At 39.3% G+C, this 17,227-nt stretch overlaps 3 protein-coding genes across 4 annotated transcripts in view; 1 reads left to right on the forward strand and 2 right to left on the reverse strand.

The window, feature by feature from the left end:
• The window catches only part of LOC109982542 (uncharacterized), a 13,343-nt gene extending 11,500 nt beyond the window's left edge, over nt 1-1,843 (forward strand). For both annotated transcript variants that reach the window (XM_065955995.1, XM_029276972.2), the window contains one exon: nt 1,110-1,843. The gene's annotated coding sequence lies outside the window, so the exon portion shown is untranslated. The remainder of the gene's footprint in view (nt 1-1,109) is intronic.
• The window catches only part of mydgf (myeloid-derived growth factor), a 7,261-nt gene extending 2,126 nt beyond the window's left edge, over nt 1-5,135 (reverse strand). The window contains exons 1-5 of the mRNA XM_020631823.3: nt 4,828-5,135; nt 3,537-3,587; nt 3,337-3,398; nt 2,869-2,950; nt 767-839 (exon numbers count right to left, since the gene is read on the reverse strand). Coding sequence (XP_020487479.1) covers nt 767-839; nt 2,869-2,950; nt 3,337-3,398; nt 3,537-3,587; nt 4,828-4,980 — 421 coding nt within the window. The 5' untranslated portion in view covers nt 4,981-5,135. The remainder of the gene's footprint in view (nt 1-766; nt 840-2,868; nt 2,951-3,336; nt 3,399-3,536; nt 3,588-4,827) is intronic.
• A 4,203-nt stretch (nt 5,136-9,338) lies between these two features.
• loxl5a (lysyl oxidase-like 5a) lies at nt 9,339-16,478 on the reverse strand. Its single transcript, XM_029276970.2, has 7 exons — nt 15,431-16,478; nt 14,532-14,640; nt 13,779-13,916; nt 11,800-11,956; nt 11,530-11,625; nt 11,271-11,386; nt 9,339-11,184 (listed from the first exon to the last, which is right to left on the reverse strand). The coding sequence occupies exons 1-7, from the start codon at nt 16,389-16,391 to the stop codon at nt 11,178-11,180; spliced, it is 1,584 nt and encodes a 527-aa protein (XP_029132803.2). The 5' UTR covers nt 16,392-16,478; the 3' UTR covers nt 9,339-11,177.
• Between the last annotated feature and the right edge of the window lie 749 nt (nt 16,479-17,227).

Below are 17,227 nucleotides of genomic sequence, written 5' to 3' on the forward strand. Positions count from 1 at the left end.
CAGATAGGTTTTTAATACATGTGTTTAAACCCACTCACATACGTGCATACACACACATACACACACATACACACAACTATCAGATGTGACAACAATCTACAGATGTGGCTTTCATTGCTTGCAGGTGGCGCAAATTAAAAAAAAATTGTAAACACGCAAATCTGTCTGCCTGTAGGAGGCGACACCTACAGACATCTGCAGGTGCAAATACACTTCCTTCCTATAGGTAGAGCAGGTTGGCAGGTTTAGCATGTATAAAAACGACACAGTGCCCCCTATTGGTGTTCTTCAACCTTCTTATTGTAAACATTGTGAGTGTGAATTGATCCACTGTAGTGATGTTAAGCAGTCTCTCCCTGTATTCCAAACAGAGCGTGTTCTCCTGAGGTCACAGGGAGGGGATTATCATTAAGTCTGTGATAGCTGTGGGATTTGAGTCAATAAGCCTTTGTTCTTTAGCGTCTGATCTGATGCTACAGCAAAGTTTTGTGTGACTTGTCAAATCCTGCTAATCACAGTCCGGAACTGAAGCCACAGTGGGGATCTGTGCAGAAAACTGAAAAACAACAAACAATGCTACAGGGACAAATGGCAGCCCACTCACAGCTGCAGCATGTGCTTAAGAGGGAAATCAGCAGGGAATTGGCAACTCAATGGAAGTGAGGGGGGAGGTCGAGTGAGGAAGCGAGGTAGAGAGGGAGCAAGAGATTGACATGACAAGCAGAGAGAGTCGATTGAACACTTGGAAATACAATCAATTTCTCACCTGTTGAGTCTCCTACGGTAAATTCCTCTGGCTTCAGAGGCACGTCACTTTGTCCTGCTGCCGCTGTCTGTGACTGGAAACAGCAGCGGTGAAGAGGAGGGGGAGGAAATGGGGGGGGAGGAAAAGAAAAAAAAAAATTAACAAAACAGAATGAGAGGCGGCACAGGAGACAGCTATTTTTCGCATCAAATTGGAGAGGAAAGTAGGAGGATGTCTTGCCAAGGTCAAGGAAATGCTGTGTGGGGGTGGCAGGTACGCTTGTTTGCGTGTGTGTGAGGTTATTTTTGTCCAATCATTTAGTGAAGTTATTTTCTGTGTGTGTGTGTGTGTCTTTGACTTGCAGGGCACAGCGAACGAGCAGGAGGAGGAAACATGTGCTCGCACTAATGACAGTGTCAGGATTGTCCTTGCTGGGGGAAGGAGGCGTGTCAAGGTGTGCTTCACTTCACAGATTCACAGATGACCACATCAGACACGGCAGACCTCGGCTAAGTGACTGAACTCGGGGAGAGTCCAGACATTAACCTTCATCAAAACATTATGAGCAAAGACACTACGTTTTAAATTTGACTTCCAGGAGAAATAAAGAGTTTCTCTTCCTCTGACTGTCTGTCCCTGTTTTAGTTTTGCAGAGTTGTGACTGGCTGAGCTGGAGCTCAAACCATCAATCAGGGATAAAAGATCTCAAATGTACAGGTACATGTGGAGCTGATGATGGGTTTCCATGGAGACTTAAGTGGTCGTAGAAGGATAAGTGCAGTAAAGCAAAAGCCAGGTCCAAATGACAGGTGAATCTGTGTTTCATTCAGTTCTATTCAAAATGTACGGTCAGGCGCACTCTGCACTGATGATGTCAGGTATATCTAGTTGTGTGTAGAAAAGCCTTTATATAATAAAAACTGGGCCTTAAAATATGCCCCTGCAGCCCCCGCATGGATTAGGGGAGGTGTCCCGCCCATGCCTGTCAGATTGTTTTTTTATACATGTATGCTTCATATAAATACACATGGGGTGCATGTGATGATACTGTCTGTATTTTCAGTGTAAAAAATAAATATATATATATTTTTTAATTTATTGCTGGTCGTAAGTGTTCCTAAAATTATGTCTATATTAGGAACAGTGTGTGTTGTGTTTCGGGGCTGAGTCAAAATAACTAACATTGAAAAAACATTTTTTATTATTCAGGAAAAATTACAGAAAACATGGTAACAGGGCTGAGAGTCATTTTTTGATGGGGAAAAATTAGTTGTCCATACTTTGTTGGTTCAAAGTATTAGAACAGGTAATTATTTGCTGTAGTACTGACTTTTTCCAGCTCAGTGAGCATAATAAGTTGTAATCACTAAGTATCACTAAGTGGTACCTAATTCATTTAATGGATGATAATAACTTTTAACTCATCTAATCCCCAACTTTACATTTAATTCACAAACAAATGAATATCCAAGACTCAGGCCCATTACGTTCAAATAAACGGTGTTATAGCGCGATGTGTTTTTCTTCTCTCACTGAAGACATGATCAGAGAGTTGTTTTCTTTTATCTCACATCATGATCACATATGCTGCCAATAACAAAGTAAAGAAGCTACAGGACAGAAAGCATCCTGCTTTAATCTTCTCCCCGAGCCTGATTTATGTGCTGCTGTATTTGGATGTGTGTAGGTGTTAGGCTTATTATTTGCTGGCCATGCAAAGATGTTCATCAAGAGTATTTTGATTTTGGCACACACAGGAAATGTTATGCTCAGATATTATTCGCGGATCAAGAATGAGGAGCTTTATCTCAACACTGACAGGGTTCTTAAAACTGGAGGGAAAATCTTTACTGTTGTTAGTCTTTTTGTAAAGCTGCTAAGTCAAATGAGCTTTTTTGCTGTCCAACATATTTCATCTGTAAATCATCTTGGGAAAAGGCTTAGGTGCTAAAACTCAAGATTTATCAACTTTGCTTGTTGAAGAAGCTAAACTTCTCAATAACTGAAAGTAAACACCCCCCAGGAAATACTAGGATCAGTGGACAACATACAAACAAATTCATGCGTGGGCAGAAAACATTTGCATCTCATAGTTGAAGGTATACTGGTTCCTTTATACTTACATATGCATTGGCATATTCAATTTTGGTTCCCTTCAGTTCAGCTTTGAACTGAGTGAAAAACAGGTACGATTTCCCCTGGGGCCTGGTAGAGAGGACAAAGAAATAAGTGTCAGCAATGTTAATTAATTTGTATTCATTCATTCGCTTATTAAGTCAACGTTGGACATGAATACATTTAAACCATGAGCTCTGCTGGGTTTTTTTTTTTCCTTCTCCACTCTTCTGGGACTGTCATGATTAACTAAAATCAGAGAGTGACTCAGTGGAAAGAGAAACAGACGGCGAGGATTCTCACTGAAGATGTGCTGAACATCAGGGTCACTGAGCTTAAGAGGAGTGTTTGCACAGAAAGCTTAGCATCCTCTGTTCGTGTGTGTGTGTGTGTGTGTGTGTGTGTGTGTGTGTGTGTGTGTGTGTGTGTGTGTGTGTGTGTGTGTGTGTGTGTGTGTGTGTGTGTGTGTGTCTCACCTCCACACAGAGCAGGAAAACAGTCTGTCATCTTCACTCAGACCCACACTCATTAGCCATTGCTGTTTGAAGAAACAAACAGAAGAAGAGATTTATGCATTTAAATTAATGATATGATACCAACAGCCTAAGGGAGAGAGTGTGAGAGAGAGAGAGAGAGAGAGAGCAAGTGAGCGAGAGAGAGAGAGAGAGAGACTCACCTCATTGGTTCCCCCTTGTGAGGCATATGTGAATGAGCATTCATACTCCCTCTGTAATAAGATAAGAGTAACAAAGTGTTAATGAAGAGTTTTTAATCACCCATAATCAGGGAACAGACTGCTGACCAGTATTAGTGTTGATTTGATTCCTTTATCAAATTAGCTATATTTAGCAAACCTGCAAAAACATAAACTTTTATAGCTTTAAAAGACAAGCATTCTGCAAACAGCAGTTTTGCGTAAAGAAATCAATAACATGTGTCTGCCATTCATGTCAGGTTGCTATCCTGTACTAGTGCATCATGTTTAGTGGGGAAAAGGTGATTAGAAACTTTTGAATTAAACATTAAACAGTTTAGTCAGAATTACTTACACTATTTAGTTTAGACAGACCTGATTTTTGATGAATGCACCACTATTAATTTTATAACTTTATGGTTTAAATGTTAAGCTTTTCTTAACCTTTATCTCTTATCCCCTTTATTTAAATCCATATACATGTTCTTTCATTATTGTGTCTAACACTGTGTCAGCTGTGAAGCACTTTGGTTCAAGTCCTGTTGATTTTAAATGTGCTCTATAAAGAAATTCACTTGATTAGTTAAAAGAATAACAATGGAGCTCGTACCTTTCAATAATATTTGACAGTTTTAAATGTTTACTCATATTACTGCCAGTTCACACATATTCACCATCAACACTGATTGTAACACTTGTTACAGCTATGGCTTCTCAAAATGTCTGCTTCGAGGTTTGTATTGATGGGTATCTGTTATTGTCATGCTATTTTATGGACAAATGATTGACTAGTTAATTAATTAAAAATGAATAATGAACTTAAACCTTCACTTATTACTTGTGATTTTCAGACAGAAGAAATTATAGGACGAAATGATCAAAGTTATTAAAGTTTGTGATCTGTCAGCCAATGAATGGAGCCGTTGTGGCACGATGGCATCGACGTGTCAGCCTCTCACGGGCTGTGTCGTCATCACGCTGCGACTACAGGTAACCAGCGGAATGTAGTTTTTCCACTTTTGAGCATAGACTGTAAATATTATTTTGACACAATAACAATAAAGAGATATCAACTGTGGCAATCTAAACCGGAAGAAACAAACCTCGTATAACCAACAATACTTGTTTTACATTTATTATTGTATAATTACCGAGTAAACAACATCAACCTTAAACTAGCTTTTAACTTGCAGGGGACGATTTACTTGTTTTCATTTTGTGCAGTCGGTGTTGATCAATGTAAGCTTAGAGAATAAGATTTAATGAGACTTACAATCCCCTCGGTGAACGTGTGTACCACTCCTCCCGGTTTCACGTTGAACTCCACCGTCTTTGTCCCCTCAGCAGAGACCGGGACAAATGCTGCAATCGACATTAAGATCAAAAAGACGAAGTGAACAGGACAACAATGGTTTTGGCTCTCCATCTCTGCTTCCTCCTGGGATGTGTGTCGCTACTTCCTCGCAATCCGGCTGAGCAGGAATCCCGTCGCGTTTGGTAATCGTCACAGTTTTGTGTCACGAACCCCGAAGACGGAGGACAAAATCCAACAGAAGATAATAAATAAAATGATTCTCTAAATGTTTCTACAATATTCATTCATGGTTGATGAATCCCATGTGTCAACCGTTTCAAATACTGATGTTTAAAAGTGGGAGCAGACCGACAGAATCCAAGGTGAAGATACCACTTGAGGCCGCATGGTGTCGCCCTCATGCAGATAATTAAGTCTTTGTGTTGTTAACGCTATAAAAAAGGACTTAAAAATAAAGATAAAGATAAAAATAAACTTTATTGATCCCCCGTGGGGGAAATTTGTGCATTACAGCAGCTCAAGAAAACAGGGGACGGGAATATAATTATTAAAAATAAAAATAGAAGTTAAAAATCAAATCAAACATATTTACATCAGTTAAATAAAAAAATACAATAATGGAAAATTACACAGTAACTACACTGGAAAGAGTTGTTATTAAAATAAAACACACACACTGTGTAGCATGAGGTGGTGATGTTGTTAAAGAGTCTGATTAAACAGTCTGACTGCAGATGGGATGAAAGACTAAATATATAGTTATATATAACTCTATATATAGATATAGTGAATAAATAGTTCATTAATCTGAGTTTTACTGAACATGGAAGTACATGTTTGACCTGGAAATAACAGTTCGATTGACTGAGTTCACAGCAATACACTGATGATGATCCACTAATCCCAAAGTGCAAGACACAATTTGTTCAGCACAAAATGTCCCAAAAAGGAAAAGGTGTTTTTGATCTAGTATTACACGTCCAAATATATACATATATGTATTGAGAAATATACCACATCAAGCATTATATACTGTGGAGTCTCATCTTTCCTTAACCGCTACATGGGGTAGAAACAAATAGAAGCAGGATTTAAACCTGATGTTTGGATTTTGGCCATATAGCTGTCTGGTAATGTTAAGCTTATATTGTCGGGTTTGTTATGATTAAATGTGCCATGTACAGTCTTTACTTACAAATTAATACTAAGTAAATAACAAGTAAGTAAGTACTCAATATGTGAATATTACTGTAGAAATTGTAAAAATTTTCTCAACAAATTGATTTACTGTGCTGTATGCAAAGTGCACAAAACATTGTAATAAACAAAGATATTCAGTTACTCTGTTTTAGTATTTGATGACCACATTTATACTGGTATAAAGAATAGGCATAGTGAAAAGCAGCCTAAAAGATGTAGAAACATTGAGGTTATTGGATATTTTGCTTAAGTATTGAAACCATCGCTATTTGGAGAAAGACACTGGATTTAGCTGGGGATGTTTTGTTGGATATTTGGAAAAAAGAAACACGTGAATTATTCATTAACAAGTAAAACAGTACTCTATAGAGACTGTTTCTATATTTTTTATGATAACAATACCATCCCAGATTTAAAAGTATATATATCTTTATTATATACCTTGAAGAAATAAATGTGTCTAAAGAATTTGCCTTATGTATTCAGGCTGGCTGCACAAAATGTAGTGAGTGAAAGGACAAGTTTCTTCAGCAAAAACTCGACCTCACAAGATAAGTGAGCCTCAGCAAACATGAGTTTTCCCAGTCTCAATAACAAGTCCAGGAAATTCCTGTTTTTCACAGGAGAAAAACATGTTTTACAAGCGGAGACAAAGCAGTCTTGTGTCTGCTCCTGTGTATGTGTTTTATGTGGTTTTTATACATATGTCTCTGGAGCCATGAAGCGTCCCCCCGACACGCAAACATGTGTTCTGTTCGAGAGGAGACACCTGAAGATTGTCTGAGACTCAGGTGTAAAACCTATTCAACAATACGAGCATTTAGAACCAAATACAGACTAAATATAAGACGAGGGTTTCAGCTGAAGAACCTGTCAGCCTCCGTCACCCTACACTCACCCTCACCTCGGACACCTCCACCCTCCTTCCTCCCTGTTTGCAGACTCATCCAGGCCGCTTCCCTGCCCCAAAAATAATACAATAACAGGATTAATAACAGCATGTATCCACCCAGACAGCCAGTGGAGTATTTTAATATTTTCACAAGCGCTCCGGGAGGAAAAATACAGGGCTCATTGAGCACACATTCTTCTATTTCAAACAGATAGAGCTGTTAAATCTGTAATGATGTGTAAATGTTAAGTCAGGGAGCCCTCGTTCTGCCCAGGTAAACATTGTCTCCTTTTTCAGGATGTCAAAAAAACATTCAAGAAGGACAAAAATGTCCTCTCATTTCCACCCTGCGCACTAAAACAACTTCTGCTCTTTGCTATAAACAAACAATTTCCAACAGGTAAATACAATCTACATAGTCAGACGGAGAAAGAAACAACATTTGTACGGATTTGGCATCAGGTTATTTGACTAATGATGCAAGCTCAGACTATACACACACAGTATGCAGCTTTTCAGCATGTTAGTGGTTAGGTCAGTTTAGATTTGTATATCAGAGTTGATTAAACACCTTTGAAAACACTAACATCATCATGGTTGATATATTTTATATGTATTATTAGTTATGCTCTCATAGAGCTGTTGTGTGAGTTCATACTCTGTGTGAATGTGTTACATCTATTCTCAGGGACGATGACCTATATTACCATTGACATTGTGTTGATTAATATTACACTGTCTTCTGAATTCCACAGACTTTTCAGCTGAAATGACAATGAACCCATACTATGTGAACCTTATGTGTGATAACTATGTGTGCTTTTTTTTTAGTATTTACACAGTAAGCTTCAGCACTTGAGTGTAAGACACATTTCCTCAAGGGGACAATGAAGTGCATTGAATGGCATCATATGAATGGCATCGTATGATATCTTATCGATTGTACTTTCCGACTAAGTTGTGTATTAGACTCAACTAGTTGTTTTAGAAAGTGTGACTTTGTATTGTTTATGAGAGCCAGAGTTTTGATGTTCCACTTTGATAACATTAGCTGGTTATCATGCCGAGCTAATAATCAGGTTTTTGAATTGTAAATGTGCCAAAATGTTTGTCTTTTTCAGTAAACTAAGGTAACATATACTCTGACAGATTCTGAACTCTGTTTGGTATTGTTCCCTAAACATACATTTATTAACAGCATACAGTAGAGATTTTTGGTATTTGCGGAAGAACTCAGAATGTGTATGAGTGAATAATGTATTTTTTCCCAACCCCAAAAAGCAGATAAGGCATAAATCTGGTTAGATACTCAGTTTGATTTGATTTCACCTTTAATATTAGTGCACCCCTTTAGTGAAGTGATAGAACAAACAAGTACAAAATAATGAAGGTGTGAGAAAGTGCTTCACAAAAGAAAAAAGTAATTCTTTGTATTAATCTTTGAAAGAATAATTCATATTTAAATGGAGCTTCTGGAGGTTGAAGGGGTCAATTGACAGTGTAGCAGTGTGTGTCTGTACGAGGAACAAACTGGCTGCCATAATGTGTCACTGTCTCGTCTGTTGGCTCTGGCTCTTGTTGACTGGGAGTCTCAAACAGTAAGTTCTCCGGGCACAGCCTCACACACAATCCGCCCATGATACCATGGTTTCTGTGGTGCTGCTGAGGTCAGCAGTTTGCACTCAGGTTTTTCTGGCCGTCTGCGGATCTGTGGAATTTCTCTCCTCCTCGCCATCTCTAGCGGGGGAAGGCAGGGATGCATTGCACATCTTTGCACGCCCTGCAGGCTTAGCACGTCAGCCTGCCCTGAGAAAACAGCATCTGAAGAGGAGGAGGAGGAGGAGGAGGAGGAGGAGGAGGAGGAGGCTGTGCCCTGACCCTTTGTCACACTCAGATTCACGCCAGTGGATCACCTCCACTCTCTTTGACCAAAGAAGGTGAAGGATAGACAGAGAGGCCATGTTTGGGAAAAAGGACGAGTAAAATAAGTTTAAATCCAGTGTAGTGTGGATTTAAGAGGTGCATGCATGGAGATTTTCTTTATCCTCGACACTTTTACGTTTTACACGTCTGACTACCTGGAAAGTCAAATGATCTAATATGCTTAAGGTGCTTGTATTTCCATTTTTCGCTTCTTTTTACTCTACTTATACACTTTTCAGATTAATTCACCTAAAAATATGGGGTGGGCTGACCAAATATTCCCTTTTTGAAGGTTTTAGCCTCTAAGAGAAAATGTGAAAAAGTTAAATATGTGTAGATGAACTTTGTGTTTTTCTTTTGCAGTCCCTCCATGATTTATCAAGTCACTCTTTGAAGTGAAAATATATACACATTTTGCTTCACCAGTAAATACAGTAAAACATTCTTATCCAGATTTAATATTTAATGAAATTATAACAATAATATGCAATTCTCAGAAGGCAGTAATCAGCAGAACCAGTACTTTGACACATTACACCAGTATACTTCTGTTCTTTTTTAAAGTATGACTCTGAATGCAGGATTTTTACTTGTAATAGCATTTTCATATTTTTCCTTTGGTTCCAGCCTGAAATCATCCTCTTTCACTATTTCAGTGTGTTTGAGCACTAAATGCACACTAATGTTAAAGCAGTGCAAACATCATTCTACTCAGAAACTTTTCCCCTGCTCGTCTCTGTGACTACAGGACTTCCAAAGTGTATGAAAAACAGATGGAGACGGTTTCATCAGCCCAACAAATCAGTGAAAACTCCCACAGCGTTTAAAAACGAAAGCCTCACTTTGAACAAGGGCAAAAAAACACTCTTTTGCGTTACCATAAGAAGGAGAGGAACAGAAATACACGCAAGCACCCTGAGGTCCCACCTGCCTACATTTTCAGCTCAAAAACATCAGTTTTTTGTTTTTAAGCCAAATATATAGGAGAATAGGAGAACTGTGGATTCTATGTGCAGCTAATTGCTATGTTTCCACCTACTATCTTGTAAATGACTTAAATTCACAACAAATATATAATATCCTGATTAACTATCTTCAACCTAGGAAGAGATTTTAAGTTCCGTAACAAATCAGAGTCCTTACAGTTAAAAACATTTTTACCTTCATGCTCTATATTTAACATCACAAGCCCATAAAGCAATGTGTTCATGCTGGAAAGCAAAAAGCAAAGCCAAGAAAAAAGAACATAAAGAAAGAATTGTTTATGTTCATTTATGGTTATTAATACTATTTTGAATGCACTAGTCTAAGTGTGTGTACCTCATAAATCTGGTGACAGGATGTAAAAAGAGAGAAACTTTCCCAGACGCCTCACATGGGGTTATTAACAGGCAGAGAAATGTTTTCTCAAGCACTCATCCACCGTAACACGACATGACAAACACGCAGACAGCTTAGTGGTATGAGCCTTCTGTCTTCTGCTGTCACTCCCCAGAGACGTTAACGTGCTAAGTGGAATCATTTCAGGTATTTCTCTGAGGTACGCTATTCCAAAATAACATACAAGACCCTCAGCATGTGTTTATAGTAAATGAGCAATGAAATTACTTCATGTTGAGAAATATTTGGGTAAAATTATGACATCAGTTGTGATTGTTTGGAACAAGTAATGTAAGGCACAAGCCGTCAATGGTACCTTTGTGCCCTTTATTATAAAAAAATGTCAAACAATCAATCATTTCTCTTGATATAACAAAAGACTACTTGTTGTACCAGGGTGAGATACACAATAATGAGACTCTTACATTAAACTTCTGGAAATTACTGAAAGTATTTATTTACACTTCAGCAGCCCTTTTAAATCCTTAACTTTAATACACATGTTGTCAAATCCTGATGAATTTCAGGGGAGAAAAGCACCACTGTTTCCCCCAAAATAAGCACCAAATCAGTCGTACAGTTTGACTCAATGAATTAATACAGCTTAGCTAACAATAGCTTTCTTTCTTCAGTTTTGTGAGCTATGCTAACATGCTTCCTCAAGCAGAACACTCATGCGCTGCTTTAAAATCCACTAATAATGTACAGCATTTTCTAACAAATAACATAACTTAACATGACAACTATCCAGCCTGACTGTAACTACATCATATCAAAATACATAAATACAAACATTAACTTATATAATGGCAGACATTTGGATGTAAAACAGCTGTATCGCAGAGTAGCAACTGCAGATGCAGACGAACAAAAAGGTATTAAAATAGATTTTTGTTGGAGAGCTTCAGTCAGGTCAGCTTCTGTGGAATAAATGAAAAGAAGACAGTGATGAGCTTTTCTTGAACCTCTTTCTATCAAGACATAGATCACTATAACGTTGACTTACCCAGTTATTCTGCAGTTTCTGGCCTGCACGTAGCTTCCTGTGTACCTGATGTCGCAGCGTACCTCGTTGTTGGAGAAGTCCGACTCCTGGACCAGCTGTGACGGGTTTACTGTAACCTGGAGAAACATCAGAAGCATAAATATCAATATTTTATTAGATAATAATTGAAAAATATTCTGCCAAGTACTCTGCTGAAGTTTATAATGAGTCTGATTATTTTTCAACTTGTCATGTTCATGAAGCAGTTCTACATCCCCACCTTGAGTATGTAGTTTCCAGGTGGGACATCAGTGATGTCGATCCACTGGCAGTCGATGTTGGCATGATACGTATCATAGCAACCAGGACCGAGCCCCTGACAGAAAAAACACAAACTTATATAACCCTTCTGGAAGCTAATGGAAAGAATTCATCTTCCAAAATTCAATATTACTTCTTTTTTTTTTAATTAAAGAGGTATACAATTAGACGTATGAATATGGACGGAATGATGGAAGAATGGATGAACAAAGGACACAAGAAGATGAACCTGAGTGTGAGCAGTGCAGGCAAAGCGTCTACGTGTTCCCGGGTCGCAAGACGTGTCCTCCAGACAGAAACTGGCCTTGTGTCCCTCAGCGACCTTCTGCTCAGTGGAGATATCCAGCAGGTCGTAGTTACTGAAGGCCTCCATACTGTGGTAATGTCTGGAGACACAAGGACAGACTCTCAATGTGTTGAGGGAATCACCATTTTGAGTTCATATTAACATATAGGGGCCGAAATACAAAAACGTTACTAACATATAAAGATAATAAAAATCCATGTGCATCCTTTTGTGTTCCTAGAAAAATCATGCAGTCACTTCCTATCTTAAATATCAACATTCTAAAAGCTGCTGATAAAGCTGCATGAGTCTCAAAATAAGGCTGCTTTAGTGTCTTAAATCACTGGTGGGCGGGTGCAGATTTAATCATGTTAAAACATTACAAGGAAACAGAAAGAAGAACAAGTGTGTAGGGGTTTTCAGATAGGATCTTATCAATGAAAACGATCAAAGTGTATGCAATATTTTTGGTATCACTTTTTTGTTGTGTGGGTCCTGGTTGGGGGGGAGGGGGGGGGGCTTATTGAGCTTATTGGTTCTTTTTTTGCAAAAGGATTTGGCATCCAGATACTTTGCTCTCAGTATGAGGAAAGACAAGTGTATTTCTTTAACTGCTGAGTGACTGTTAATGAACTGCATTGAAATATAATGCTTTATAACTTCCCTCACATTCACCCATACACACAGCCAGCTAACTCTAGGGTTCCGTTTTATGCATAGCCAAAGCAAACTTTCATGTGTTTATAGGGGGAGAGGGCGAACTAATCAAATCTTCAGCTTTGCAATCATGTTTTTAAAGCAACACAAAATATCTAACCGTTGAACATGGCTTCGCGTGATTGATTGTGATTGTATTACTAAAGCTGCAATGTTAATAACAGATGCTGCCTTGAAAGCGCCCGAAATGTAACAATGACCCAAAATGTAATAAAAATAAAGTAGTAAAACCCAAAATGTAATAACTGGTCGATAATAAAACAAGATGCTCAGCCCAAAACGTAATCATTTTTTGCCTAAATATTTTTCTCTAAATACTGCAGGGATTATTGCTTCAATGTGGAGTACAGTATCATACGCAAATGCCCCCGTCACTCATATATACATCATCACATTACAATTTTAATGAAAACAGTTGAAATAATTATTTTTAGGTCTCCATAATTGACCTCTTGATGTCTTGTGTGTTATCTTCACTCGTTCTTCACTTTTAGAGAACAGAAGACGATAAATAACTTGGGCAACATCAAACATACATAAATACCATAGACTGTATATAGATGTATAAAAGTGTTAGAACAGCCCCATTCTCCCAGTGTTATTCAAATTGAAGCAGTTCAAGTCCAGTGAATATATATATAGATATATATATATACGGACGGAGGCATTTGTGTATGATACTACACTCTACATTGAAGTAATATGCCCTTTAATCCATGAATTATTGACTCACTCTATGATTTAATAAAATTATTACACAATTAGGGGAAAAATATTTAGGCAAAAAGTTATCACATTTTGGGCTCAGCATCTTGTTACATTATCGACCAGTTATTAAATTTAAGGTTTTATTACTTTTGCAATAACATTTAGGGTCGTTGTTACATTTCGGGACCTTATATGCCTCATCAATGTGATATACAGTGTTGTGTATAAATGTTTGATTTGTTTGCAGTCTTTATTACAACGCGACTGCTAATGTTCACACGTTGTGCTTTTTGTCAACACCTTTGCAAAATACATGTTAGTGTGTAGATCAGTATAAGTATCTTAATTTATCATAATTTGGCAATACTTCTTATAATAAACTTACATAAGTTCAGAAGTATGATTAAGTGGATCTTGGAGATAAACAAAAACAGACCTCTGTAGATTATTGTGCATTGACTGGCTGATCTGGTCCTAAATAAAAGCACTGAACTCACTGGTGACAGCTGTGCCATTCCCACTCATGTCTGGGCTTCATTGGGAGGAAGTCTGCTGTTCCCTGGTTCTTGACTCGCTGCGGGAAGCGTAGCAGGACTCTATAGTCCAGGTCCCTCACACTCGGATGATACGCAGACCTGATAGAAAAAGGGAAACAGGGAATGAGCCAAGTTAACCTCGAGTATCTTTACTAAACCCCTGAGTGCACCGCTGGAGATGACTTGTATAACCTTTTTGTTTGTGGTATCTTTACATCACATTATCCTCCACACACACTTCACTGCACACTGAACTCCATCTCTTCCTCCCTGAGCGGTTTACATAATGTTGATTTACTACGTACACAAGTCTAGAAGGTGGTTTTTGGTCTTGCTTCAGAACTTCACCTCAGGAATCCTCTCCTTTCATTTCAGAGCTTCTTTTACTTGGCAAAGTTGCTGCTCAGATCAGAGGAGAGAATCTCAAGCGGTTGCCAGATCTGTGTCAAGCCGCTTTGTCACTCAGATATACAGCTTCCAAGTGGGACTGAGGCCAACAAACATCCTAATGTGGCAACCTCAAAGGTTTCCTAAATGATACCTTCTCTACTTCTTTGATATGTAAACTAATTGTTTTTTGTGTCTAATGACATTTAAAAACTAGATTGTTAGCATTCGACTTAATATTTTACATCCTCAGTAAATATCAGAGTTCATTCAACAGTCTTGACTTGATAGACTGTATATGGTTTGATGTTAAATGAATAAGCTCACCTGGACAGACAGTTCTCCTCAGCAGCACATCGGAGTGCGTACATCTGCACTCTCTGGATGTACGAGGCAGCCTGGATGTAGTAAGGGTCAGGAACCAAGTCTGGGAGACCTGTAGAGAATGAATCCACAACTTCAAGTTAGCGGAAATGCATACAAGGGTTTACCAGAAATTCAGGGGTGTTGCTGACATTACACTATAGGGGCGGGCAGTTAACAAGTAGGAGCTTCATCTGTTTCAGTGTCTGTAGAAAAAATATATGAAAGCTTTTTACTTGTTTCTTTTCTCAGAGGCATTTGGAGAAGACACATTGTGTATTAACGATGGGCCATCATTTTGTTTTTATCTGAACATGCATACAAACATCATCAGAAAAGTGTGTTTCTCATCTGTATCTATTAAAGTATAGAACATTATCCACATCTGAATAGATATGATAGAATTTAAAATATCTAGTTAATAAAAGACTGCAGGGTTACTGATGAATATGGGGGAATCATGTGTAAGAACTTCTAATAATACTCCTGATAATTGAGTTCATTTTAAATCATACATTTTTAGCTGTATTAATTTTGAAATTTGTACATTTACTCAAAGGTGTAAGTGATAAATACATTAACACTTCATCCAGCCAATGCATTGCATTCACACTATTAAGCTAGATAAACCAGAGGCACTCATACTAGAAACATTATCTCATTGGGAGAATTGACTAGCCTACTTAAATTTGAAATGCATTAAGGAAGCATTTTGTATGCTCCAAAGGGATTTCACAAATAATGAGCTGCATTTAGAGCTTGGTATGACTTAAGGGGGTTACTAATATCTTGGGTTTTACACTGAGACTCTGTTAGAAATATTGCTTTCCATGTCGTTATTATAACTCCTGTGTTCTTCTCACCATTGTGGAAGAACCTGGTGCCGTAGCCTGCAGCAGGTGGAGGGCGCACAGTGATCCTGTTTCTGCGGTCTGCTGGGTGAACATCATAGAAAACCGAGTTCCTGTGATGAATGCTGTGCGGGTCTCGTGGGTCACTCGTTTCAGTCCGTGCTGTATCCGTTCTTGCAGGAGGAAAGTGTATTTCTACGGCGTTACTGGAGAGCGCTGTGGGGGAAACATTTGTCTCCGGTGTTATTCTGGTCAGTGACTGCGCTCTTTGCACACTGTGAGCGACACCTAAGTTAGTTCCACTATCCTCAGCCATATTGACCCATCCAGCTGTGCCAGGTGCCCGAGCAGTAGAATCCGAGCTCTCGGATCTTAGCCTACCTACCCGGCTGCGCGTAAACTCCGCTGCTCTTACCGCTGACACAGTGGCCGGTTGTGAGCTAGCGTCATCTCCAGGTGTGATTCTGCCTCCTCGTGGGATTCCACTGCCGGAGAACTCCTGGATGGAGGTGAAAGAGGCAGCGCTGTTGTTAGAATGGTGTCCCACAGACGCAGCACCTGTGGTCGAGACGCGCAGCGGGGACTGAGCGTGTGTCCCCTGCCGTCCCGAGGCGAGCAAATACTGACCCGCATCAGCACCAAGAACAGACCCGTCCATCTGAATGATGTCGTTTTGTTGAGACTGACCTCCTGTTGCGTCTCCAGATCTGGTCCTGCTGGATCTGCTAATCGCAACAGGAGGGTGAAGTCGGTTCAAGTTGTTTTTAGTCGTCAACAAGAGCTGAGTGCGTCTCCTGGTCTGTGAAGGCAAACGATACTGAGTCCCAGTGCTAAGTAAACTGTACACCTGCCCGTTATTCTCCCACTGGAACCGCTGACTCCACGGTCCAACACGTGCGCGTAAATGGTGCTGACCGGTACCCAAACATACCAGAACATGTAAGAGGAAAGTCAGAAGTAAAAACTTCTCCATGGCTGAAAGTGATGGTTGCTCTATCGGATGAACTTTAACACTAACTCATTAAAGACGAACATTTGAGTTTGACATGGTGATGGGGCGTTTTGGATGAATCTGACGTTACGGTTACGTACAACATCACCGTAAAGAAAAAGTGTGTGTGTGTGTGTGTGTGTGTGTGTGTGTGTGTGTGTGTGTGTGTGTGTAAGCGAGAGAGAGAGAGACAGAGAGAGAGAGAGGGGGGGGGGGGGGAGAGAGGGAGGGGGTTAGTCGTTAACTGGGCTCTGAATTATTTCAGAAACATCAAAAACAGTCTGAATTTGCTTAGATCCATTTAATTTACATTTCGACATAAAGATCAGGTTGCCAGTTGTTTCTGACTTCAGGCTGCGACAAGACTTGCAAAGCTTCACTGGCCACTGTAAGAGGATGTGATAAACCTATTGGATCCCCACACTGAGGCACTGTCGCACCTCTCCACCACATGGTGGCAGTGGTGACCCATCACTAACTCAGCACTCTTGTGACGCGCGCCAATCGGAGCAATTTTAACTCGTGACTGATGCGCGAGACAGCACGTCACTGGCCGTCACGTTCAGTTTTGAACACAGATGAAACGAATACGAAGATAAGAAAATTCAGAGATAAAATAACCTGCTGCTGTTTCACAGGAGGGTGTGTTCACGGATCCAATAACTTTGAAGTCACTTTACCTTCAAAGACTTTATAAGTATAAAACCCATGCAAGTCTTTCATGATAAGAATATTTACTCAAATAAAAGCCCATATAATTTCCCCAAGGATGCCAGCACTTAATATCACAAGCTTTGCTGTGTGAAACCCAACAAAGT

This window comes from Labrus bergylta, chromosome 6 (genome assembly GCF_963930695.1).
Source record: "Labrus bergylta chromosome 6, fLabBer1.1, whole genome shotgun sequence".
In the NCBI taxonomy this organism is placed as follows: Eukaryota; Metazoa; Chordata; class Actinopteri; order Labriformes; family Labridae; genus Labrus; species Labrus bergylta.

Bases quoted from the DNA above. Each gene is read 5' to 3' on its own strand.
- loxl5a (XM_029276970.2), bottom strand. From the start codon at position 16,391: ATGGAGAAGTTTTTACTTCTGACTTTCCTCTTACATGTTCTGGTATGT. The intron at 14,641-15,430 runs GTGAGAAGAACA...CATTCTCTACAG, and splicing joins CACCAGGTTCTTCCACAATG to GTCTCCCAGACTTGGTTCCT. The intron at 11,387-11,529 runs GTGGGGATGTAG...ATGTTTCTCCAG, and splicing joins CTGGAAACTACATACTCAAG to GTTACAGTAAACCCGTCACA.